This window comes from Cyclopterus lumpus, chromosome 1 (genome assembly GCF_009769545.1).
Source record: "Cyclopterus lumpus isolate fCycLum1 chromosome 1, fCycLum1.pri, whole genome shotgun sequence".
In the NCBI taxonomy this organism is placed as follows: domain Eukaryota; kingdom Metazoa; phylum Chordata; class Actinopteri; order Perciformes; family Cyclopteridae; genus Cyclopterus; species Cyclopterus lumpus.
Window position 1 is genome coordinate 24,195,843 of NC_046966.1, and position 24,335 is coordinate 24,220,177.

A 24,335-nucleotide genomic window follows, 5' to 3' on the forward strand; every position below is an offset into this window, starting at 1 on the left:
CCCCCCCCCCCCCCCCCCCCCCCCCCCCCCCCCCCCCCCCCCCCCCCCCCCCCCCCCCCCCCCCCTGCTGGCAGAAAGCTGCACTGCATGTACCCCACGTCTTGGGTCTATAATACATAAATACATAACCCGAGTATGTATTGTTTGGCCCGTGTTGCAGAAAGATCTCCACATCAGATGTAATTCAAGTGATATAAAGGCTCACTCGTAATTGGCTTAAGAGGGAGACATGCTGCATGTCCCCCAGGACGAAGGCTCCATTGAGCCGCATACGGCGCTGCTCCGTAAGCCTCTTAGGAGTCACGTCGGGAGAATGCCCATCAGGAGCTCCTGCTGAGCGGCTGCGCCACAGAGCAGAGCCATGCTTCCCCTGGAGGTCAGGAAGCAGAAGCCGCACCGCGTGTCGGAACCGACGTGCGAGGCGGACAGTCCTCCGGTCCCGACTCGGCGCTTAAAGAACCGGGACTTCCCTCTGAGCGTGAAGCGCCGGCGCTCCGGTGGCGCCGCACCGGAGCGCAAGGTGAACTGCGTCCTGGTTGGAGACGGAGCCGTGGGCAAGACCAGCCTCATCGTCAGCTACACCACCAACGGGTACCCGGCGGAGTACGTCCCCACCGCGTTGGACAACTTCACCGGTAAAGTCGGACCGCAACGGGGCGGATTTGGAGCGTTTTTACGCACAACCGTGAACGTTTAATAAGTCTGTTTTTTTCTTCTTAGTCGGTTAGTTTCCCGTTTTAAACCCTGCGTGATGGTGTCCACGTGCGCGTGGTTCGACCTCATTAAAGACACCTGCTGTGTTTATCTCCTCAGTGATGGTTGTTGTGGACGGAACACCCGTGAGACTGCAGCTCTGCGACACGGCGGGACAGGTGAGCTGCACCTTTTTTAGAGTTTGTATATTATACACAGATTAATATTTAACATATACGACCACGTGGGTAGTTGCATCCCTAAACGACTCGACCACTGAGGTTCTCTTCTTCTTCTTCTTCTTCTTCTTTCTTTGCTTTTCTCTCTCGTCCTGCTTCGTCACGACAGAAATGGGGGCAGGTTGATGGATCAATCAACGTAAGTCATCAGTGATCAATAAATATTTGGCAGTAACTGGTGTAACACTTTTGTAGTTCTTGTTTGTGTTTGGTTCCCCCTGCAGCCTGTTTGTAGTCCTGGACTTGAAATCATCTATAAGACCCCTTTTTAGTTTAAGCCCCCTCCTGTGGCTCCAAAGCTCACAGCGCCCCCTGCAGGAAACCCCTGAGTGTAAGTGTCACCCTGTGTCACCCTGTGTCACCCTGGGCTCCATCGCCCTCTTCTGGTCCTGTTGACTTCCTTCTGACCGTCTGAAAATGAAACAAGGTTCAGTCGAAGGATCCATTTCTCTAAATTACAAAGTTTCAGGTGGAAGTCTTTATGCAAAAGCTGATTCTCTGTCCAGAGGTCCACATTTTAATATTAGCATCCTAAAAAACATACAAGATCTGGTCTACATCAAACAGTTCTGTGGTGGATTTCGTGAGAAAAAAACCTGGATTAGTCAAACTTGGACCAGAGTTTCTCTTGGATCCCCCTTGTGTGGTTTTGTTGTTGTTTACAGACGTAGAATAACACCGACCCGGTTCATTCTAACCCGGCCTCTCTGTTTCCGGCTTCTCCTCACGAAGGACGAGCTGGAGCTCCTCCGCCCTCTGTGCTACAAGAACGCCGACGTCTTCCTCCTCTGCTACAGCGTGGTCCGCCCCTGCTCCTTCCGCAACCTGATCCGCCGGTGGGTTCCTGAGATCCGCCGGCACCGCCCCGGCGCGCCCCTGGTCCTCGTCGGCACCCAGCTGGACCTGCGGGAGGACGTCCAGGTGCTGATTCACCTGGCGCAGAACCAGCTGCGGCCCGTGGCCACCGAGGAGGGCCGGCGGCTGGCCCTGGAGCTCGGGGTGGCGGGCTTTGCCGAGTGCTCGGCGCTGACCCAGAAGAACCTGAAGGACGCTTTCGATTCGGCCATCTTGGCCAGCGTCCAGCAGACGGACTGCAGCGGCCAGCAGCAGCGGCCGACTCTGAGGGAGAAGACGCCCGAAAAGATCAAGAGCCTCTCGGAGACCTGGTGGAAGAAGATCAACTGTCTGATGGTCGAGCAGAGCTGTGACTGCCAGTGAGCAGCTAATCCTAACACACCTGGGTCAGACCTTCTTCTTCTGCCTCGGTAGGCTTTGTTTCAGTGTGCCGGATGGGCATCACTAACGTCATGACCCAACAACACTTTGGGAGACGAATGCTGGTCACCTGGTTTTTGTACCCGCCCACCGGTCACCCAAAAAGTCGTAGAGTCATCGGAGTCAAGCGAACATTTCCTAGTTTTCCGTGGCGATTTTTGATACAGAAGAAAAGAAAATGGCGACGTGGACAGGGCTGTGACGTCTTGTCGCAGCTCGCCGGGAAGACAGCGGACGCAGCTCCGGAGACGGATGGTTGGCTAGTGAGCTCGGGAACTTGTTCGACCTGGCGGCCACCAAATCTGTAACCGAGTGTAGCATTAAAGGAAGTCGGCGTTAGCAAGCTAAATAACTAGCCAGCTGTCCGCTAGTTAGGTAGCTAGCTACCTAATTAGCAGACAGCTAGCTAGCACTGTAGAGATGTGTGTCTTCACGTGTGTGTGTGTGTGTGTGTGTGTGTGTGGAGACGATGCGTTAAGTTGTAAAAGTCACCTCAACGAGTCAGCGACTGACCGCGAGTTAGCCCGCTGCAACGGTTGCTACGGCGACGGCACGCACAAAAATGGCCGCCGCTCCGACCATCCTGCTACGTTGATATGAATGAGGCCGTCCCTTCTGCTCCTGTTCAATCTCTACGTATTTTTGCACTTTTTTTTTTTGTTAAAGCAGTGGGCGGAGACGTTCTCACCAGAGGTGCATTTTGGGAAGTGTAGTCGGGATATCTGCTTCGACGTGTACTGATCTGTCTGGCATCCGTCATCAGCCAGTCACGCATGCTATTTATGAAATGCTTGACCCCTGTATAAATGATGTTATTAATTCTAAGGTGTGAATTTTATGGAACGTGCTCAGAAGCCTTGAATAAAGTGTGTGTGTGTGTGTGTGTGTGTGTACTGAATCATTTCATGAGATAATTGCATCAAAGTTTCAGCCGCTTCCTTTTTTTTCGGGACCAAAACATCGTACGCAAACCCTCGTTTGGCTCGCCGACTTGTCCCACAACGAAAAACCGCCCGTGTTGGAGCGTCAATCGGGATCGGGTGGCTCTTTTGATCCTCCTGACCAAACCACGGACCCAGCCAGACCGGACTCGGGTGGTGGACCTGCGTGCGTTGCAACGCATCCTGACCTCGGATACAGTTGTGGAGGCGGGCAGTCGGAGCCAGAGTGTCTTCTGGGTGATTTTCCACCTTCAGGATTGTCGCCACACTCGCTCGGCGTCAGCGTCCCTCCTCCGGTGCCCTAATGGGAGCAGACGGGACCACCTGGACCGGATTAGACCGGCATATGGAGCCTGATTCTGGTCCCCGCGGACGCTTCACACCTTCAGAATGCAGCAGAGGCCGATTCCTCCACCTTCAAGGGTTTATCTCACTGTGAGTGGGGAAAATGTATTTCTAGAACTTCATGAACACAGGACACACACACACACACACACGGCTTACATTCATTCCCTGGGGACTTTACCCAAACCGTAACCACAATCTTAAAAATAAACTAAGCTAACTAGAACCATATATGGGTTATTTGAATTGTCCTCACAGGAGAACCCTTTATGGTTCCTGGTGGAACCTTTTATTAAGGTTTCACCTGGAGCCCAACATAAAGGGTAAATCTGGAAACATCCGTGAAAGGTTCCACCCAGAACCTCCTATGAGAAATGCTACAGACAATCTTCTGAGGTCTAGTGGTTCCACCCAAATCCTTCTGTGGAGGGTTTGTTTCAATGGGGGCTAACGAGAACCCACCAAAGGGTTCTACCGAGAACCATTTTATATTCTGAGGGCTTCATCGTATTTCTTATTTTCATTTATTTTTAATTTTGCCAGTGTACGAAATGTGGGACTAATGTTTAGCTGAATAGTGTATTTTAACATTATAATCGTTCGTCACCAAAACACAATAATTTAAGCAAACACACTGTTATTTGTATTTATTATGTATTCATAATTTGGTTTATATATTTATTTTCTAAATTCTTATTACTATAATATGATGGCAATTTGTATTTCTTAATAGCAATTCAAAGTTCTCGACAAGTGCAAAATAAAAAAAAAACTGAAATGACTTTAAATACAATTAAGAAGAGGGATTCAAGCTAAGAGGGTAACATAACAACTATAGCTGTAACTGTGTAAAGAGCTGAGATCATAACTGTTGGTACTGAAGGTAAATATGTCCACTTCAGTGTTCTTCTTTCTGTTTCCATCCAGGTGAGTCTCCCTCTGGTGTGACTGCATCTGAAGAAAACCACAAGAAGTTATTCATCAGAAATATAAGTATGAAGTTGTTTAGAGTCGAGGTCTTTCCCCCCATGCAGCAGACTGAAACCTGGCTCACCTTCACACCCGGTCTTCCTGCTCCTCGGTGTCTCCTGTCTGTGCTGCCATGTCTGAGACGTCTTCATACACGGGATAAAGGTCTAACTGATGGGAGGAGACGAGGAGATGAGTCAAAGGCCTGATGGATGGAGTTCAGAAACAAGTGACCCTTCGTTAAGCCGCTCATTAGAACGGCCACAGTGCAATCCTTCATTAGCAACCGTAGCCTGAGGACAAGAGGCCTGGTGAGCTTTCAGCGGTGGGTTTGAAACCTGGAAGTCCTTCAAAGTAATCTTCACAAGAGGAGAGTGTTCAGTTGTGGATTAACAGTGTGGAAGACCTCACAGCTGAATCCATAGACGATACAAGAATAAAACCAATTAGCATCTTAGCATTATTTAGCTAGCTTAGCATGTTATCAAACAGAGGTCTTAAATTATATGAATTATTGTTAATGTGTGACAAACACGGAACCCTCATCCAGAAGACATTTCTTTGTTCCTGGTGTGAAACGAGAAATAACTGTTAGACACGTAACTTGCCTACTTCAGTAAAGACAAAACTTAAGTTATTTTAACCAAAACAACGATCTTTTCCTCAGAATAGCAAAGTGGTTTTGTTGAATAAACCTACTTAAGTATTTCACGACAATTTACTAAACCTAACTAAGTATTTCACCATCTTTTCCTGAACCTAACTAAGTAGGTATATTGCCTTAACTTAAGTAGTTGTGTTGTCTAAACCTAACAAAGTAGTTGTGTTGTCTAAACCTAACGAAGTAGTTGTGTTGTACCTAACTAAGTAGTTGTGTTGTCTAAACATAACTAAGTAGTTGTGTTGTCTAAACCTAACTAAGTAGTTGTGTTGTCTAAACCTAACTAAGTAGTTGTGTTGTCTAAACATAACTAAGTAGTTGTGTTGTCTAAACATAACTAAGTAGTTGTGTTGTCTAAACATAACTAAGTAGTTGTGTTGTATAAACCTAACTAAATAGTTGTGTTGTCTAAACATAACTAAGTAGTTGTGTTGTCTAAACATAACTAAATAGTTGTGTTGTCTAAACCTAACTAAGTAGTTGTGTTGTCTAAACCTAATGAAGTAGTTGTGTTGTCTAAACATAACTAAGTAGTTGTGTTGTCTAAACATAACTAAGTAGTTGTGTTGTCTAAACCTAATGAAGTAGTTGTGTTGTCTAAACATAACTAAGTAGTTGTGTTGTCTAAACCTAATGAAGTAGTTGTGTTGTCTAAACATAACTAAGTAGTTGTGTTTCCTAAACATAACTAAGTAGTTGTGTTGTCTAAACATAACTAAATAGTTGTGTTGTCTAAACATAACTAAGTAGTTGTGTTGTCTAACTAAGTAGTTGTGTTGTCTAAACCTAACTAAGTAGTTGTGTTGTCTAAACCTAATGAAGTAGTTGTGTTGTCTAAACCTAATGAAGTAGTTGTGTTGTCTAAACATAACTAAGTAGTTGTGTTGTCTAAACCTAACTAAGTAGTTGTGTTGTCTAAACCTAACTAAGTAGTTGTGTTGTCTAAACCTAATGAAGTAGTTGTGTTGTCTAAACATAACTAAGTAGTTGTGTTGTCTAAACCTAACTAAGTAGTTGTGTTTCCTAAACATAACTAAGTAGTTGTGTTGTCTAAACCTAACTAAGTAGTTGTGTTGTCTAAACATAACTAAGTAGTTGTGTTGTCTAACTAAGTAGTTGTGTTTCCTAAACATAACTAAGTAGTTGTGTTGTATAAACCTAACTAAGTAGTTGTGTTTCCTAAACATAACTAAGTAGTTGTGTTGTATAAACATAACTAAGTAGTTGTGTTTCCTAAACATAACTAAGTAGTTGTGTTTCCTAAACATAACTAAGTAGTTGTGTTGTATAAACATAACTAAGTAGTTGTGTTTCCTAAACATAACTAAGTAGTTGTGTTGTCTAAACATAACTAAGTAGTTGTGTTTCCTAAACATAACTAAGTAGTTGTGTTTCCTAAACATAACTAAGTAGTTGTGTTGTCTAAACATAACTAAGTAGTTGTGTTGTCTAAACATAACTAAGTAGTTGTGTTGTCTAAACCTAATGAAGTAGTTGTGTTTCCTAAACATAACTAAGTAGTTGTGTTGTCTAAACATAACTAAGTAGTTGTGTTGTCTAAACCTAACTAAGTAGTTGTGTTGTCTAAACATAACTAAGTAGTTGTGTTGTCTAAACATAACTAAGTAGTTGTGTTTCCTAAACATAACTAAGTAGTTGTGTTGTCTAAACATAACTAAGTAGTTGTGTTGTCTAAACCTAACTAAGTAGTTGTGTTGTCTAAACATAACTAAGTAGTTGTGTTGTCTAAACATAACTAAGTAGTTGTGTTTCCTAAACATAACTAAGTAGTTGTGTTTCCTAAACATAACTAAGTAGTTGTGTTGTCTAAACCTAACTAAGTAGTTGTGTTGTCTAAACATAACTAAGTAGTTGTGTTGTCTAAACATAACTAAGTAACTGACCGGTATGCAAAGGCTTGACAGGCCTAGCAACAGTAACCAAGGGGGAGGGGCTTAGTAGAGGGTCAATATGATGCTATATTCTTTTAAATGCTCTTCAGTACAAAGTACGTTTGCAGTATATGTGGTTGTAAAATGTGTGAAGGTAAATACACATTGGTGGTTTAGAAAAAGAAAGATTATTAATAAAGTTGCATATTATAACATAATAACAAACAATGAGGCCAAATCTCTCTCACCTCCACAGTCTCTATGGGTTCATGTGGTTCAGTGGTGGAGATCAGAGCTTTCTTCTTCCTGCATTGAATCCAACAACAAACACATTAATAAATGAAACCTTTATTGACAACTCCAAAACGATGAAAGGAAATATATGTAAAGTAAAATATCAGTGAGGATTAGTTCTTGTTGTTTTACCTCATCCACAGACACAAAAGAAGCAGAGAAACCGGCACCACGACCACCAGAGTCAACCTGGTGATATGGATTATCATTGTTGTTGTATCTAGAAGTGGAGAGAGACAGTTATTAGATGAACAGCACGTTGCCTTATTAGAAGGGATTGATTCATGAACACACCTGTTTGTTAACCATGTGATTGGTGTCATGGAGGAACTCACCTGCTACGGTCAGATGGAAGGTGGAGGTACTACGTCCTCTGTTGTTCTGGGCTTCACAGGAATAACTCCCACTGTGTTCAGCTCTGAAGTCATTGATGATGAAGATCTGTCCTGATGCTGTTGGTGAGTCTTCATCCTCCTTGTACCAGGTGTAGTTAGCTGCTGGGTTAGCATCACTGCTACAGGTCAGAGTCACTGAACTGCCCTCCACTATCTCAGAGGGACTCACTGACACAGAGGGAAGCCTTGGACCATCTGAGGAGACGAGTTATCAGAGAATATTATAGGTTAAGATTGTTTAATACAGAAGAACATGTGGTATTTGAATAATACACTGTGAATAGCTTGAAGAAAGTAGTTATGATCAGTGAAATCTGGACACATTTAAGATGTTTATTATATTTAATAAACTGTTTCATTCACATTTCACATCAATAGAGATGAATTTAGATCTCTTCGTCCCCAGATGGTTCTCAGCTTCACATAAATACTGTCCAGAGTCAGAGGACTGGATGGAGCTGAAGACAAGCTGAGGTTCTTCTCCATGAGGACGTGGTTGGTTCTTCTTGTACCAGGTGTAGCTAGCTGCTGGGTTAGCATCACTGCTACAGGTCAGAGTCACTGAACTGCCCTCCACTATCTCAGAGGGACTCACTGACACAGAGGGAAGCCTTGGACCATCTGAGGAGACGAGTTATCAGAGAATATTATAGGTTAAGATTGTTTAATACAGAAGAACATGTGGTATTTGAATAATACACTTTGAATAGCTTGAAGAAAGTAGTTATGATCAGTGAAATATGGACACATTTAAGATGTTTGTTATATTTAATAAACTGTTTCACTCACATTTCACATCAATAGAGATGAATTCAGATCTCTTCTTCCCCAGATGGTTCTCAGCTTCACATAAATACTGTCTAGAGTCAGAGGACTGGATGGAGCTGAAGACAAGCTGAGGTTCTTCTCCATGAGGACGTGGTTGGTTCTTCTTGTACCAGGTGTAGCTAGCTGCTGGGTTAGCATCACTGCTACAGGTCAGAGTCACTGAACTGCCCTCCACTATCTCAGAGGGACTCACTGACACAGAGGGAAGCCTTGGACCATCTGAGGAGACGAGTTATCAGAGAATATTATAGGTTAAGATTGTTTAATACAGAAGAACATGTGGTATTTGAATAATACACTTTGAATAGCTTGAAGAAAGTAGTTATGATCAGTGAAATATGGACACATTTAAGATGTTTGTTATATTTAATAAACTGTTTCATTCACATTTCACATCAATAGAGATGAATTTAGATCTCTTCGTCCCCAGATGGTTCTCAGCTTCACATAAATACTGTCCAGAGTCAGAGGACTGGATGGAGCTGAAGACAAGCTGAGGTTCTTGTCCATGAGGACGTGGTTGGTTCTTCTTGTACCAGGTGTAGCTAGCTGCTGGGTTAGCATCACTGCTACAGGTCAGAGTCACTGAACTGCCCTCCACTATCTCAGAGGGACTCACTGACACAGAGGGAAGCTTTGGACCATCTGGATATGGATATAGATTATTATAAGTTGATCAATAGCATCTGTATTCAGACACCCTGTCCTCATCCCACAGCACAGCTGGCAGATTTCTTCTTAAACATTTTAAGCCTAAACTCTACTTTATGTGCATTGCTCCTTTAATAAAGTACAGACATATTGAATGTGTATCTTCTCTGTTGTTTAAAACCAATATTTCACTCACATTTCACATCAATAGAGATGAATTCAGATCTCTTCTTCCCCAGATGGTTCTCAGCTTCACATAAATACTGTCCAGAGTCAGAGGACTGGATGGAGCTGAAGACAAGCTGAGGTTCTTCTCCATGAGGACGTGGTTGGTTCTTCTTGTACCAGGTGTAGTTAGCTGCTGGGTTAGCATCACTGCTACAGCTCAGAGTCACTGAACTGCCCTCCACTATCTCAGAGGGACTCACTGACACAGAGGGAAGCCTTGGACCATCTGAGGAGAAAAGAAAAGTATGAATATATGTGTCCAGTTTTTAAACATAAACTGTAAGAGGAACCAAAACACAGCATTATGGGTACTTTGTGAATGTAGAAATCTAAAGCTGACGACATTTCTACCTCCTGAACTTGTAACAGTTAGTCTTAATATTTGTAGTTCCTCTAAATGTGGTGCCACCTTATGAAATAGGTTGGAGTCTTCGGTGGTGTTTGAGGGCGGCTGAGTATAAACATTTCCCTGTGATAATGTGTTTTCTTTCCATACCTGTGTGCACATCTACTCGTAGATACTACAGACCGCGGACTCGGTCACACTGCATCAAAATCCTTCCTCTCTTATTTATCCCACCCGCTCTACACAGACCCAGCGCCTCGTCACTGGGGACCTCTGGAACTGCCAGTCAGCTAACCGCAAGGCGGACTTCATCTCTGGCTTCACTATCAAGCAATCGCTGGACTTCCTGGCTCTCACTGAGACTTGGATCACACCAGACAACACATCAACCCCTGCTGCTCTCTCCTTCTCCTTCAGCCACACACCCAGACCCTCTGGTCGGTGGCACAGGTCTACTCATCTCACCCAAATGGAGTTTTGCTCTCTACCCGATTCCATTCACCCCACTGTCTTATGAGTTTCATGCAGTGACGGTTACTCATCAGGTTCAACTAACCATTGTTGTTCTCTACCGTCCACCTGGTTCCTTGGGAGACTTCTTGGAAGAACTAGACGTCCTCCTATCAAACTTCCCAGAAAACGCCCCCCGCTCATCCTTCTGGGTGACTTTAACATCCAGACAGAGAAGTCATGTGACCTGCTACTCTTACTGTCTTCCTTTGCTCTCTCTCTCAGTCCTTCCCCTCCTACTCACAAAGCTGGACACCACCTTGACTATATTTTCACCAGAAACTGCTCTACATCTAACCTCACTGTAACTCCACTTCATGTCTCTGACCACTTCTTCATCTCTTACTCTCCCACTCTTTGGAACCAACAACCCTCCCACAACGGACTCTACACCTGTCCGTCGCAACATCCGCACCCTCTCACCCTCTCTCCTCTCTCCCTCTCACCCTCTCACCCTCTCTCCCTCTCTCCCTCTCACCCTCTCTCCTCTCTCTCCCTCTCTCCCTCTCACCCTCTCACCCTCTCTCCTCTCTCCCTCTCACCCTCTCACCCTCTCTCCCTCTCTCCCTCTCTCCCTCTCTCCTCTCTCTCCCTCTCTCCCTCTCACCCTCTCACCCTCTCTCCTCTCTCCCTCTCACCCTCTCTCCCTCTCACCCTCTCTCCCTCTCTCCTCTCTCTCCCTCTCACCCTCTCACCCTCTCTCCCTCTCACCCTCTCTCCCTCTCTCCTCTCTCTCCCTCTCACCCTCTCTCCTCTCTCCCTCTCACCCTCTCTCCCTCTCACCCTCTCTCCCTCTCTCCTCTCTCTCCCTCTCACCCTCTCTCCCTCTCTCCTCTCTCTCCCTCTCTCCCTCTCACCCTCTCACCCTCTCTCCTCTCTCCCTCTCACCCTCTCTCCCTCTCACCCTCTCTCCCTCTCTCCTCTCTCTCCCTCTCACCCTCTCACCCTCTCACCCTCTCTCCCTCTCACCCTCTCTCCCTCTCTCCTCTCTCTCCCTCTCACCCTCTCACCCTCTCACCCTCCTCTCTGGCCTCGTCTGTTCTGTCAGCCCTTCCTTCAACTGACTCCTTCACACTCATGCAGCCTAACTTTTCCACTGACACTCCTCTCTACGCTGTCTTCCTCTCTTTGTCAGGATCTGTAGTGTTGTCGTGTTTCCTGTTTTATTTTGAAGTCCTTGTCTCTCGTGTCCTCTGTTTCTTTGCACTTCCTGTCCCTGTGATTGTCTGCCCTGTCCCTGATTGTTTCCTCCTGAGTCCAATCACCTGCACCAGCCCTCTGTATTTAAGTCCTGTTCATGTCATTCCCCTTTGTCGGTTCGTCTTGTCTAGATCGTGGAAGATCTTGTGTGTGAGACTGTTTTGTATCCTGTTTTTGAATCCTGTTTTTGAATCCTGTTTTTGAATCCTGTTGAGCAATAAAGTTGCTTTTCCCACGTTGACGGCGTTTGGGTCCAGTGCCTGCAGCTGCACATAACACTCTTGATTCTCTCTGTCCTCTTATGACTCTAAAGGTCCTCAAGTCCTCTCCGGCTCCGTGGCTGTCCGAACCGGTGCGCGCCAAGAGAGCCACTATGCGAGCAGCGGAAAGGAAATGGCGAAAATCGAAACACGGCACCGACCTGCTCGCCTATCAATCTCTTCTCTCCTCCTTCTCTACGTCCATCTCTGCAGCCAAAAGTCTGTTCTACCAATCCAGAATCGAATCCTCTTTGTCCAACCCCAAAAAGCTCTTTTCTATTTTTTTCCAACCTCCTTGACCCCCCTGGTCCTCCCCCCTCCCTCCACCCTTCTACCAAGCCACTTTGACTACTTTACAAAAAAGATAGACGACATACGCTCTTCATTTACTAATCCATCTTCCATAACTACACCTCCAGTAACTTCATCTTCTTCCCCCTCGTTTTCCTCTTTTATTCCCCTGTCTCCCAATCAAGTTCTTACCTTGGTAACCTCTGACCCCTCAACCACCTGCCCCCTTGACCCCATCCCGTCTCACATTCTCCAGTCTATTGCTCCTGACCAGTCTGTATTCAAGGCAGGCCACTCAACAGAGACTGCCCTCCTTGCTGTCTCTGAGCAGCTTCACACTGCTAGAGCAGCCTCTCTCTCATCTGTCCTTATCCTTCTAGACCTTTCCGCTGCCTTTGACACAGTGAACCACCAGATCCTCATGTCCTCCCTCCAGGACCTGGTATCTCAGGCACCCACTCTCACTCTTCTCATCCTACCTCACCGACCGCACTTACTGGGTAACCTGGAGAGGATCTGTGTCAGAGCCTTGTCCTCTCACTACTGGGGTCCCTCAGGGCTCAGTCCTTGGTCCTCTTCTCTTCTCTCTGTACACCAACTCTCTCTCTGTCATTCGCTCGCATGGCTTCACCTACCACAGCTACGCTGACGACACCCAATTCATCCTCTCGTTTCCCCAATCTGAAACACAGGTAGCAGCACGAATCTCTGCCTGTCTGACTGACATCTCTCAGTGGATGTCTGACACACATCTCTCAGTGGATGTCCGCACACCACCTGAAAATTAACCCGGACAAGACTGAACTTCTCCTTCCAGGAAAAGGCTCTTCCACCCACGACCTGACTATTAACTTCAACAACTCAGTGTTGGCTCTGACTCCGACTGCCAGGAACCTTGGTGTGACACTCGACAGTCAACTCTCCCTGACTGCCAACATTACCGCAATAACACGCTCCTGTAGGTACATGCTGTACAACATCAGGAGAATACGACCTCTTCTCACTCAGAAGGCGGCACAGGTCCTGGTCCAGGCTGTGGTCATCTCATGGCTGGACTATTGCAACTCCCTCCTTCAGGTCTACCTGCTAATGCCATTCGACCTCTACAGCTCATCCAGAATGCAGCTGCTCGACTGGTCTTCAACCTCCCGAAATTTACCCACACTACTCCGCTCCTCCGCGACCTTCACTGGTTACCGGTGGTCGCAGCATCCGCTTCAAAACATTGGTACTTGGGTACCGTGCTGCGAACAGATCGGGTCCGGTCTAGATCCAGGACATGGTCAAACCGTACACCCAGGACATGGTCTAACCTCACACCCAGGACATGGTCTAACCTCACACCCCACCTCGTTCACTTCGCTCGGCTTCGGCCAATCGGCTCGTAGCTCCTTCACTTCGAGCTAAACACTCAACAAAATCACGACTGTTTGCTGTGCTGGCTCCTCATTGGTGGAACGAGCTCCCCATTGACATCAGGACAGCAGAAAGTCTCTACATCTTCCGTCACAAACTAAAAACACATCTTTTTCAACTATACCTTGAATAGGGAAGGTAGCGCCGTAGTAGCACTTTAGTAGCACTTAAATGTCCCTTACCGATAGCACTTTGTAGTTTAGCACTTTAGTAGCACTTAAATGTCTCTCACTGATAGCACTTTGTAGTTTAACGTTATTGAAGAAATTGTACTTGCTTGATTCTTGTTGTTCTGAGTTTGGACTCATGGTTTAATGCACTTATTGTAAGTCGCTTTGGATAAAAGCGTCAGCTAAATGACATGTAATGAAATGTTCTTGAACCTCCACCGGCTGACACAGTGGAGGAAACTTACACACTGAAGGAGAACGAAGACCCTCAAGTCCACTTAGACCACAAGAATATTTGTCTGGTGAACCAGAGGAGACTGAATAATAAGAAGATCTTGTCCAGATTTTCAGTTCATTCTTGTACCAGAAGTAGGTCTGATGATCAGGCAGAACACAACTGCTGTGACACGTCAGCTCCAACAAGGTAGAATCTGACCTGCTCACCTTCACCTGGAGGTCTGGACCTGAGAAGAAGGAACAGGAACGTTATTTTATTAAACTGCCAAATACAAACAAAACATTTATATTCTAGTTTTCTAGATGTTTAACATCTGGAGATGATTGACAGGTGAATTAAAAAGTTACCCGTGACAGACAAAGTGACTCCAGGTGAACCAGTATATTTCTCATCTGGTTGGTTGGTCATGAACATGAACTTGTAACAGTTAGTCTTAATATGTGTGGTTCCTCTAAATGTGGTGCCACCTTATGAAATGTTCTTGAACCTCCACCGGCTGACACAGTGGAGGAAACTTACACACTGAAGGAGAACGAAGATCCTCAAGTCCACTTAGACCACAAGAATATTTGTTTGGTGAACCAGAGGAGACAAAATAAGAAGACGAAGATCTTGTCCAGACTTTCAGTTCATTCTTGTACCAGTCGTAGGTCTGATGATCAGGCAGAACACAACTGCTGTGACACGTCAGCTCCAACAAGGTAGAATCTGACCTGCTCACCTTCACCTGGAGATCTGGTTCGAGAAGAAGGAACAGGAACGTTATTTTATTAAACTGTCAACATACAAACACAACATTTATATTCTAGTTTTCTAGATGTTTAACATCTGGAGATGATTGACAGGTGAATTAAAAAGTTACCTGTGACAGACAAAGTGACTCCAGGTGAACCAGTATATTTCTCGTCTGGTTGGTTGGTCATGAACATGAACTTGTACTCAGCTGAGTCGCTCTCTCTCAGGTTCTTGATCCTCAGACTGCATCTCTTCTCTGAACATCTGTACTCCACACGACCTGCATACTCAGAGTCTTGTTCCAGATCCACAGGGTCACCATGTTCCTCTTCAGTGAACCACAATGTGTTGCTGATGTCACGGGGCTGTATTCTAGATGGGTGTGTGTAGGTGCAGAGCAGCTCCACTGCTGACCCTCTTACAGCACAGAGCTCAGGAGGAGTGTAAGTCACCCCCCAGCCATCCTGACTCTGTATCACTGGAACACAGAGCACACCAGGAACCAGTCAGACTCAGAGCAACGTCACAGACTCTCATGGGGAGTGAAGGAGCTTCAGTGTGTTTCTCAGAACATCCACTTCAAGTCAGTGAGAGACTCAGTTTATCTTCACGGAGATTTATTCTGTGTCTCTTTTTATATGTTTACTCCTTTGTTGGGGACTTGTCTCTGTTTTTAAAAAGGGTTATAATGTAGATAAAGTTGTATAAAGTAAAGAGTCAATGAACGCTGAGGCGTTGGTCAATGTGTGAAATGTAGAACCAGATCACTGACAGATGACGTTTGTGAAGCATTTGACTGGTAAAGGCTTTCAAAAGTCGACACAAACGCACACTTCAGATGTGAATTCAATTTCCTAAAGTTAAATGACTCTTTAGAGCCCACACGTCGAACTGTGGCCGCCACGTCATTGTATGTGGCCCGCGGCGGCTTGAAAGACACGTGATCACCTTTTCTTTAAGAACTGTAAGAACACAACCCTGTGCTTTTATTTTGAAGGTCATTTATTCTGCAGCTCTCCGTCACGCTGCGTTCACCCCAGAAGAGAAGCGAACTCTCGCGTTGCTTTACTCGCGAACTCTCGCGTTGCTTTACTCGCCGGACTGTTTGTGATCATTCGCTCTAGAAGCGCCGGAGAGGAGGCGTGGCTTATCGCCATGGAAACAGTTCATTACCGGAACTGCGTCTGGATGAGGCCGCTTCCAGACCATCAACTTATCCTCCAGAGTTCCTGATTCAACAACGGCGTGACGTCAGTGACGTCAGGCGGAGCATCTCAACGCTGATTGGCTGTGACGTCACAGCCTCACACGCTTTACATCTTTTGAGCAATCACCAAGAGATGAAACTACCTTCTGCAACCTCACCACTAGATGTCGCCACATCCTGCACACGTCCCCTTTAAGAGACGGCTGTTGCAGCCTCTGTATCATGAATAAAAACGCTGGCTGGACGACCGGAAGTTCCTCAACACGATGAATTTGATCAAACTAATAATTCAGAGAATGTTTTCTTTGTTAATGTTCATTACGTTCATCCACACAAACACAACTTTACTGTCTTTACTGTTTTATAAAGTTCATAATGTTAAAGCACAGAGACGCTGCTGGAGTTAAAAACAGCTTTGTGTTGGTCGTCCTGTAAAGACTTCAATCTAAAGAAAGAAAAGTTCATGTCGCACCTCATTTCATAACATTAACTGTGTTTATTAAAACACAACTTCCTGTTGCTCGGAGCTGACTGCCTCACCTTATGAATATAGATGTACGGTACCTTGTGCAGAGAGAAGGAAGACAACAAATCCACTGGCTGCTGCTGTTGAACTCATAGCTGCTCCTCTCTGGAACATCAGCAGGTAGGTCAGAAACACTTCAGGACATAAGTACCATAAACAAGGAAACATTAAAAAGAGGATGTTGTCTTGAAGGCAGTTTGTGTCTTCTGTGGTTTTGTTGGACAGTTCTCAGAATGTTTAAAACGGGCCTGGCTTCCTTCCTCTTTACTTTATTAATGCATAAAATGCATCAACTTCTCAAAATATAGTTCATAGAACTGGCAGGGTCCCTCTAAAAGACAGTAGGATTAATTTTCCAGAGAGACGACAAAGGTCTTGACATACAATCATGTACAGTATCGTGTACAGTGACCTTCTCAGAACTTCATCACCTATTCTGGCCACAGGGAGGACCTGCAATTGCTAAAATACTCATTCACATTCAAATGTTTACTCGCAGCTGTTTCATGTGAAGCTTTTATTTTGTATAGTCATCATCAGTGTTAGAGTTGGTGGGATTAAGTTCACAATAGTTCAATAAAAACAAACATGAGGAAACTATGATAATATTTGCAGAGGGAAACCATAGACAATTCACAAATGAACAATGTTCCTTTCCATTTCTATGTTCTGGACATATTCTGAAAAGTTCACTCTAAAAACATGCATAACATGTACCTGTTGTAACACAATTATTTCCTATATATATATATATATATATATATATATCTTTCCAAAACACAAATGTGAAGGTGCTGTGCAAAAAAAAAGGTGCATTTAACGTCATATATAAATTTGTGTTCATAACAAGACTGGACATAACAAGTACGCCCCTAAGATATTATCACTTGAATGTAACAATAATAAACCTTTAAGTTGTATGGGACATTTCACACATGGCAAGATTATCTGAAGCCTTCCAGACTTTCTTATGTTTCTTGTAATTCTATTAGTACATAGATGCATTAACCATAATGACAATCCAAATTTGTAAACAAATTATATTTGTAATTTGTAATTGTGCCACTGGTACACTTAGTCTACTCGGACTGGTCTGTCTTACTTTTTTCCCAATAACAACAAAAAAAGAGAGACAACATGATGAAGGAAATGTGTTTAAATATTTTTTTTATACTAAATAAATGTGATGAAATATGCTTGTCGTGCTGTAGTTATGCATCTGGAGTCCTTTATGTCCTCCCCTTCATGAAGCTACTGAATTCAAACCGGCCAATCACGGCACGGGCGCGTGCAAATCAGACCTCACGTTCGACGACCGACCAATGGCCAACGAGGGTGGGCGGGGCCAGAGGGACAACAGCGGAGGATTCAAACGGAACATGGCTGCGGGTAAAGATGTGGACGAAAACACACACAACCGGAGGTAAGAACGCACGGAGGCTCACGTTCACGCGTTCGTACGCTGTAAAGGCCGCGGACGTGCGCGCGGTGTGTGCGTGACTCGCGGCCATAGCGTGGCTCTTTTCGGCGTTTCAGGCACCCGGTTAGCTACGTTACGTTAGCGAGGCTGTCACTCTCTGACGTTCGCCGTCATTTTTACGTTAACGGACGTCAGGTCAGTTAGCAACCTGAGCAATTTAATGTTTATTTCTATTATTATTATTATTATTATTATTATTTGTTTTAAATGGGAGTTATCGGCTTGCGTTGGTCCGTCACCGCTGTTAGCTTAGCTGAGGTATCTTTACGTCAGCTCACGTTCGGGCGAACTGGCGTTTCGCGTCATCTAAGAACACTTTACGTTAGCTCTGTTCATTTCGCTCTGGTGACGTTAGGTTAGTAATGCAGCGACGTGATTTACGTCATCAACAAGCCCTCCATCGCTTCCTGCCCGTTTGGCTGAAGATCATTTTTAAAAGGGGGTCGTTATAACGATTTTTAGAGATAATATAAATTAAATTTTTTTGTTTTTTATGGCGATGGAAGCGGAAAAAAAGCACACCGACAATGCCATCAGGGTTATGTCCTCTTGGGCTATTTGACACAGCTTGTATTTTACACACACACATTTTAATTAATGTGGAATTCACCCAAGGATCCCTAATTATTAAGATCCACTAGTTGTTGAAGCGTACACAAATCTGTTGACTTTTAAGACGGAGTAGCATATGTGTGTTAAACATTTCTGTATGACATCGATACGAGGGGAAAGTGGTTATTAACCTTCCCCCCCCCCCCCCCCTCAGAGGGACAGTGTGCAGTATGGTGATCAATCATGAGGAGTCACCGGGGGGCTCTCGCGCTGGCCGACCACCAGTCATCTTCAACCCGGACTTCTTCGTGGAAAAACTCCGCCATGAGAACCCAGATGTTTTCCTGGAAGTGGTGCTGAGCAACATCACTCGCCTCATTGACCTTCCCGGGACGGAGTTTGCGCAGCTCCTCGGCGAGGAAAGCCCCAAGACCCCAACGGGCGGAAATGGAGGCTTCTTTCGCTCCTTCAACTTCCTCAAACGCAAAGGTCAGAGGTCAACTAGATAACATCTAGGAATTACAACCAGCCACAGTGAACGTCCCCCAACGATTTATATATCAGGTGTAAATCTGTGTTCTCTTTTGTTTGTGGTGGCCTATTGTAGCTTAGCAACGTTAATATTGACCGTCATCTCCTCCTCATGCGCTCACAGATAAAGGTGTCGTGTTTGGAACCCCGCTGACTGAGAGCTGCATTGCCCAGATCTACCAGCTCATTGAGTACCTCAGCAAGAGTGAGTCCTCTAAATAAAGTATGAATTGTTTTTGTTTTTTCATCCTCACCGTTGTGACTTTCCCTTTTTAGTCTGTTACCCCTGCAGCAAATTACTTTTTACCTGGAATATATATATATATATTTTTTAAAGCCAAGAATGAGTAAGCACACGTGTAATTAGACCAACATGGTTTGGAGTCACCAGATGTTTTAAGCTCCTACTTGCTCTCGCACACTCAGACCTGCACGTCGAGGGCCTGTTTCGGGTGCCGGGGAACAGTGTTCGGCAGCAGACCCTGAAGGACCTCCTCAACAGCGGGGCCGACGTGGACCTGAAGTCCGGAGACTTCCACCCCAATGACGTGGCCACGCTGCTCAAGACGTTCCTGGGAGAGCTGCCCGAGCCTCTGCTCACACACAGACACTTCCACGCACACCTTAAGATAGCTGGTACGAAAACTGGACCAAAGTGTCTTATTTTATAAAGCAGGGCGTCTGAAATTTAAATTCCTTAAATTTCTTTTTCCAACCCATTTGTTGTTGTGATTTTAGTCGTCAATCTAATCACGTCCTCACTTCCTCCCCTCTTGCCCCGCCTCCAGATATGACCCTGTTTGACGAACACGGCAACAAGACCGCGCTACCCAACAAGGAGCGTCAAATCGAGGCCCTGCAGCTCCTCTTCCTGCTGCTGCCTCAGGCCAACCGGTCGCTGCTCAAGCTGCTGCTGGACCTGCTCTACCACACGGCCAGGCAGCAGGACAAGAACAAGATGTCCGCCTTCAACCTGTCGCTCATGTTTGCGCCGCACGTCGTCTGGCCCAGACATGTAAGGGTTGTAGTTGATGAGCGTATAATAAGGACATGGGTGAAGGATGTTTTGCCTCAATTTGGGAGCACAATCCTTTTAAAAAATGTTTTTAAATATTAGCGGTGCAACGGATTTTTTTACTGCCGATACTAATTGATGGTTGTTGATGATCCATATGAACAGATACAGATCCCTCTGTTGTTTTGATTATATAGATCTCTAATCTATAAGGATCCATCTGTCCCGAAAAATCATTTAAACAGAAGTCAGCAAACCATCAAAAATACCACAAAAAAATGTACTTCATAAAAACACACAATTCGAATGATAAGGATGTAAAATATAGTCTTTTTATAAAAAGAACAGGTTACATCTTGTCGCCTCCCAGTGGAAGCATCAGGAAAGACGCTGTACAAGCACTTCAACACAAATGCCTTTTTATTAAGCGCAGGAAAGAAAAGAAATACAGATGCAAGATATTTATTGCCAGCTGGTGCTAAAACTCACTTTGAAGGCACGTTCATCCCAAAATCCCAAATACATATTTTCCCTCTTCCCCTCCGTGCTATTTATCAATCTCTATTGTTTAATCGTGAGATGTAGAGAGACATATGGTCCCATTGTATTGGAGAGAGGGGAAAACCAGCATCTATAGATTGATAAATGGAACAATAATGTGTTTTTTCTTTTAACCCTTTTAAGTGTCCTTCTGTCTCCATCGTGGTTAACAAGCTTTACGTGATTTAAGTGTTTTTTTTCTCTGACTCCTCTTTAGATGACAGCCACTGACCTGAAAGACAACCTGAAGAAACTGAACAACAACATGGCCTTCCTCATCAAACACTCGCAGAAACTCTTCAGGGTGATTATTGACACGAGACCGAACAACTTAAACTTGATTGGTTTCCTTGTTTTCCGATGATGAAGACACGACATTGGGCTCCAGAAAGGTTTAATGAATAATACAGTGGCTGAGCGACTTGTGTCCTTCAGGCTCCAGGATACCTGCGGGATTATGCCAAAGTGCACTTCACTGGGACCAAGGCTCTGCAGACCAAGGTTAGTCCATTCCTCCCCTCTTAAAACTCTCAACCTTTTTTTTTTTTTCTTCTCTGAACTTCCAATTCGATGCCTGTTTTTTAAGAGAAGACGCTTCACGGATGTCCGATCAGACAGAGAAATGTTTACCAAACGGTGAATTTGAGGCAACGTGGGGATCATTTCCAAATGCAGTGTTTCTTGTTTTATCACAAACTGTCATTCTGCTAGTACACACACACACACACACACACACACACACACGCGTTCCATTTTAAGTACACGGCCAAGGACCTTGACATTTTGCGTCGTCTCTTCCGTACTTTGGAGAAATTCTGCTTTAGCGAGAGATTCATTTCTTGGGTCAACTTTCTCTCCGCTATCACTCTATGCGGATGACTTGATGATGTTTACACCAACGCGCTCTTGGCTCATTTGGTCTCATCTCTGGCCACAAGCTGAACGTTATTAAGCGTGAACTCTTCCCCTGCGGCTCTCAAACACCCACGTCACTCACGACCGCTTAGAAAAACACGTTGAAACTACAGTTTGAAAATGAAACCAGAGTCTCTCCTCGCTCAGGACGACCTGGAGCTGCTGGCGGCGAGCGGCTCCCCCCCTCAGCGGGCCGCGTTGCCCCTGAAGAGGACGGCGGTTCTGGGCCCCGGCTCTCAGGAGCAGTACCAGTCACCGGCTCAGCAATACACCGAAGAGGCTCTGAAGGAGCTCTTCAGACACGTGCACCACAACATGCCGGACTCCGCCAAGAAGAAGAAACTCGTCCGGCAGGTTTGTCTCTGCAGGAAAAGCACGAATGTCGACGCCGCCGGGCGGAGCTTTTATAACATGAAAACGTAAACGATTTGTTCCTTTGGTCCAACGTGCAGTTAGTCAAGCAGACGACCTCGGAGACGCCCACTAGCGAGCACCACCAGGCGGCACCGGCTCCCAGCAAGAAACACCCGCGCTCGCGCTCCTTCGGGGGCCTCATCAAGGTACTAAACCGTACGGGTTGAGTGCTTCAGCCGTTGGAAAGCTTTAAATAATGTTTTGACACCCCCCCCCCCCACCCCACCCCCCCCCCCCCCCCCCCCCCACCCCCAATGCTCCGCTAACAGCGCAAAGCTCGTGGTGAGCAGCTGACGGCAGAGAGGCGGGTCCGACACGTCTCCCCTGATATCGTCATCAAGGCAGGAAGAAAAGCTGATAAAGAGAACTTCATCCTGCAAGTACGTCTTTCATTTTAATGTTTTTACAATTTTAAATAATATATATATATATATTTTATATGTATATATTTTATATAGAAAATAATATATATATTTTATATGTATATATTTTATATAGAAAATAATATATATATTATTATTGTTCCATATACTTTTCTATATTTAAAAAAATATATATATATATTTTCTTCTATATATATTTAAATGTGTGTTTATTTAAAATATATATCAGCAAACTGTGCGCCCCTAAAATGTAACACATTTAAAATATTTGTTGCATGCGTGATATTTAGAATATTGTGATATTTAAAATATTGCAGACGATGCTGCGCGTGCGTTGGTGCGTTCACGTGCGTGTGCGCAGTATTCCGGGCGTCTTCGAGCCGGCTGTAAAGCGTACGCCGCAAAGCACGAACAACACGCGGACGTTCAGTATCTTAATCACTTCGAATGCAAAGCGGCTAAACGCTGAAATGAAAGTTCACTCTCTTCCTCCGGCCAACAAAACGATGGACTGATATCTTGTGTTCGCTGCAGGTGAGCAGTCCGTTACAGGGTCACCTGCTGGGGGAGGCGGGGCTAGTCGTGAGGAACCCCGACTTCCCTTTCAAGAAGGACAAAGCTCTGAAGGGGTCCAAGGTACGGACACGCCCACTTCCTTCATGGTGCTTTTCTTTTAGACTCACAAGACACTTTGTTTTCTATTAATATTATTATTATTAGAATATATATATATATATATATATATATATATTATATATAATAATAATAATAATAAAGACGACAAGAGCTGAATATGTACATCAATCACAACTTAATTTAGTTGTGTGTGTGTGTGTGTGAGCACATTATGAGGTTTTTGTTTGTCAGATTGCAACAACTCACATTATGTTTGATCTATTACACGCAGATTTAGTATTTAATTAATTAATATACGATTGCCTCTCTCTCTTTTCTCTCTCTCTCTCTCCAGCACTCCCCCTGTGTAACCAGGATGTGTTTCTCTCCTGCTCAGGAGATCTCGCTGTAATGAAACGTGTCTCCTCCTCGTCTGGGACGGGACTTCCTTGGACAGTAGTATTATTATTATTATTATTACAATAACTCCTCTTGTTTTCGTCGTAGTGCGTCTATTTGATTTTATTATTTTTTTACTGTGACTAATATCCAGCAGCTTTTAGCCGCGGCGGCCAAACCAAAGGCAGGAACTCTTGAATAAATCCTCCAGACGGTGTAAATGTAAATTTTTACGTTGTGGATCAAAATGAATCCACTCAGATTCATACGGAAAAAGGGCCTTTTTGTTTTGTTTGTTTTTTATTTTTGTTTATTTTACCACATGCATTCTGGTGTCTGTGGTACTTTGGACTCTTTCCGCTAGAAAATGTCATTAAAACTTCACAATAATTAGTTTTAATAACCTCGAAGCAGCAGAACCAACAAGTCCGTTTTTGTACTGTTCACATTCTGAAATGATGTCTAATGAAGTCCCGCCTTCTGCCTCAATGTGACAAACAGTGGGCGGGGCCTCTGCTTCGGGGCGGGGCCTCTGCTTCGGTTTGGCTCCGCCGGCTCAGTCGTCGCTTGTTTTATTAGCTGCTGTATCCGTGACGACTTGCTAAGCTAAGCTAAGCTAACGGTCCGCCGTGTACATGTTGTACAGGTTTTAGTTTTTATATCTTTATGTCTCCATTTGGAAAACTGTGTTGTTGTTGTTGTTGTTGTTTTTGTCTTAACTCACAGAACCAGTGAGCTGGCGTCACTTTAATTTCCCAAAAAAGCTTCATCCTGAAATGAAAAAACAGGATTTTGCTTGAAGAAAGAAAAAAAAAAAAAAAAAAACATTACAAAGATTCATTGTGAAATATCGAATATGAAATATTGTGACGTCAAATATGAAACCTCACAGGACTTAATATACCTTCTTTTTTTTTTAATGTAACTGTTTCTTCATCTGGATGGTCACGTGGTGGGAAGATGTGTTGATGGTCTAAAGGAAAGTTTTTATTTTTGCACGAGGTTTGAAATGAGCAGAAATCCGTCGTCGTCAGGAAGGAACTCCGGTTTTAGTTTTCAACGCCGCCGTGAAACCGAACCGAGGGTGTCAAAGGTCGTCGGGTAGTTTTCACGGGAGGAACGACTTCGGGCACGGAAGGTCGGCTGAAGGTCGGCTGAAGGTCGGACCGGTTCGACCACAC

General features: G+C 44.7%; 3 protein-coding genes across 5 annotated transcripts; 2 read left to right on the forward strand and 1 right to left on the reverse strand.

Moving 5' to 3' along the window:
* The first annotated feature begins 361 nt into the window (after positions 1 to 361).
* On the forward strand, positions 362 to 2,150 carry LOC117733082 (rho-related GTP-binding protein RhoU-like). Its single transcript, XM_034536440.1, has 3 exons — positions 362 to 635; positions 814 to 872; positions 1,665 to 2,150. Exons 1-3 carry the CDS (start codon positions 362 to 364, stop codon positions 2,148 to 2,150), a joined length of 819 nt encoding a protein of 272 aa, XP_034392331.1.
* Positions 2,151 to 4,210: 2,060 nt separating this feature from the next.
* Positions 4,211 to 16,695, reverse strand: LOC117732554 (B-cell receptor CD22-like). Of its 3 annotated transcripts, XM_034535569.1 has the most exons (13): positions 16,349 to 16,694; positions 14,705 to 15,055; positions 14,362 to 14,577; positions 13,850 to 14,068; positions 9,380 to 9,637; positions 8,920 to 9,177; positions 8,494 to 8,751; positions 8,068 to 8,325; positions 7,645 to 7,899; positions 7,442 to 7,529; positions 7,264 to 7,321; positions 4,548 to 4,633; positions 4,211 to 4,447 (listed from the first exon to the last, which is right to left on the reverse strand). In XM_034535569.1, exons 1-12 carry the CDS (start codon positions 16,476 to 16,478, stop codon positions 4,550 to 4,552), a joined length of 2,433 nt encoding a protein of 810 aa, XP_034391460.1. In that variant the 5' UTR covers positions 16,479 to 16,694; the 3' UTR covers positions 4,211 to 4,447; positions 4,548 to 4,549. The 3 variants fall into 3 exon arrangements, with proteins under 3 accessions (XP_034391460.1, XP_034391476.1, XP_034391469.1); XM_034535585.1 differs by lacking the exon at positions 8,920 to 9,177 and having other exon boundaries at positions 16,349 to 16,695; XM_034535578.1 differs by lacking the exon at positions 13,850 to 14,068 and having other exon boundaries at positions 16,349 to 16,692.
* Positions 16,696 to 17,605: 910 nt separating this feature from the next.
* On the forward strand, positions 17,606 to 23,979 carry arhgap19 (Rho GTPase activating protein 19). The gene is made up of 12 exons (XM_034535962.1): positions 17,606 to 17,733; positions 18,557 to 18,831; positions 18,998 to 19,078; positions 19,300 to 19,509; positions 19,662 to 19,888; positions 20,646 to 20,732; positions 20,864 to 20,929; positions 21,491 to 21,697; positions 21,796 to 21,903; positions 22,027 to 22,137; positions 22,675 to 22,776; positions 23,111 to 23,979. Exons 1-12 carry the CDS (start codon positions 17,633 to 17,635, stop codon positions 23,165 to 23,167), a joined length of 1,632 nt encoding a protein of 543 aa, XP_034391853.1. The 5' UTR covers positions 17,606 to 17,632; the 3' UTR covers positions 23,168 to 23,979.
* The last annotated feature ends 356 nt before the right edge of the window (positions 23,980 to 24,335 follow it).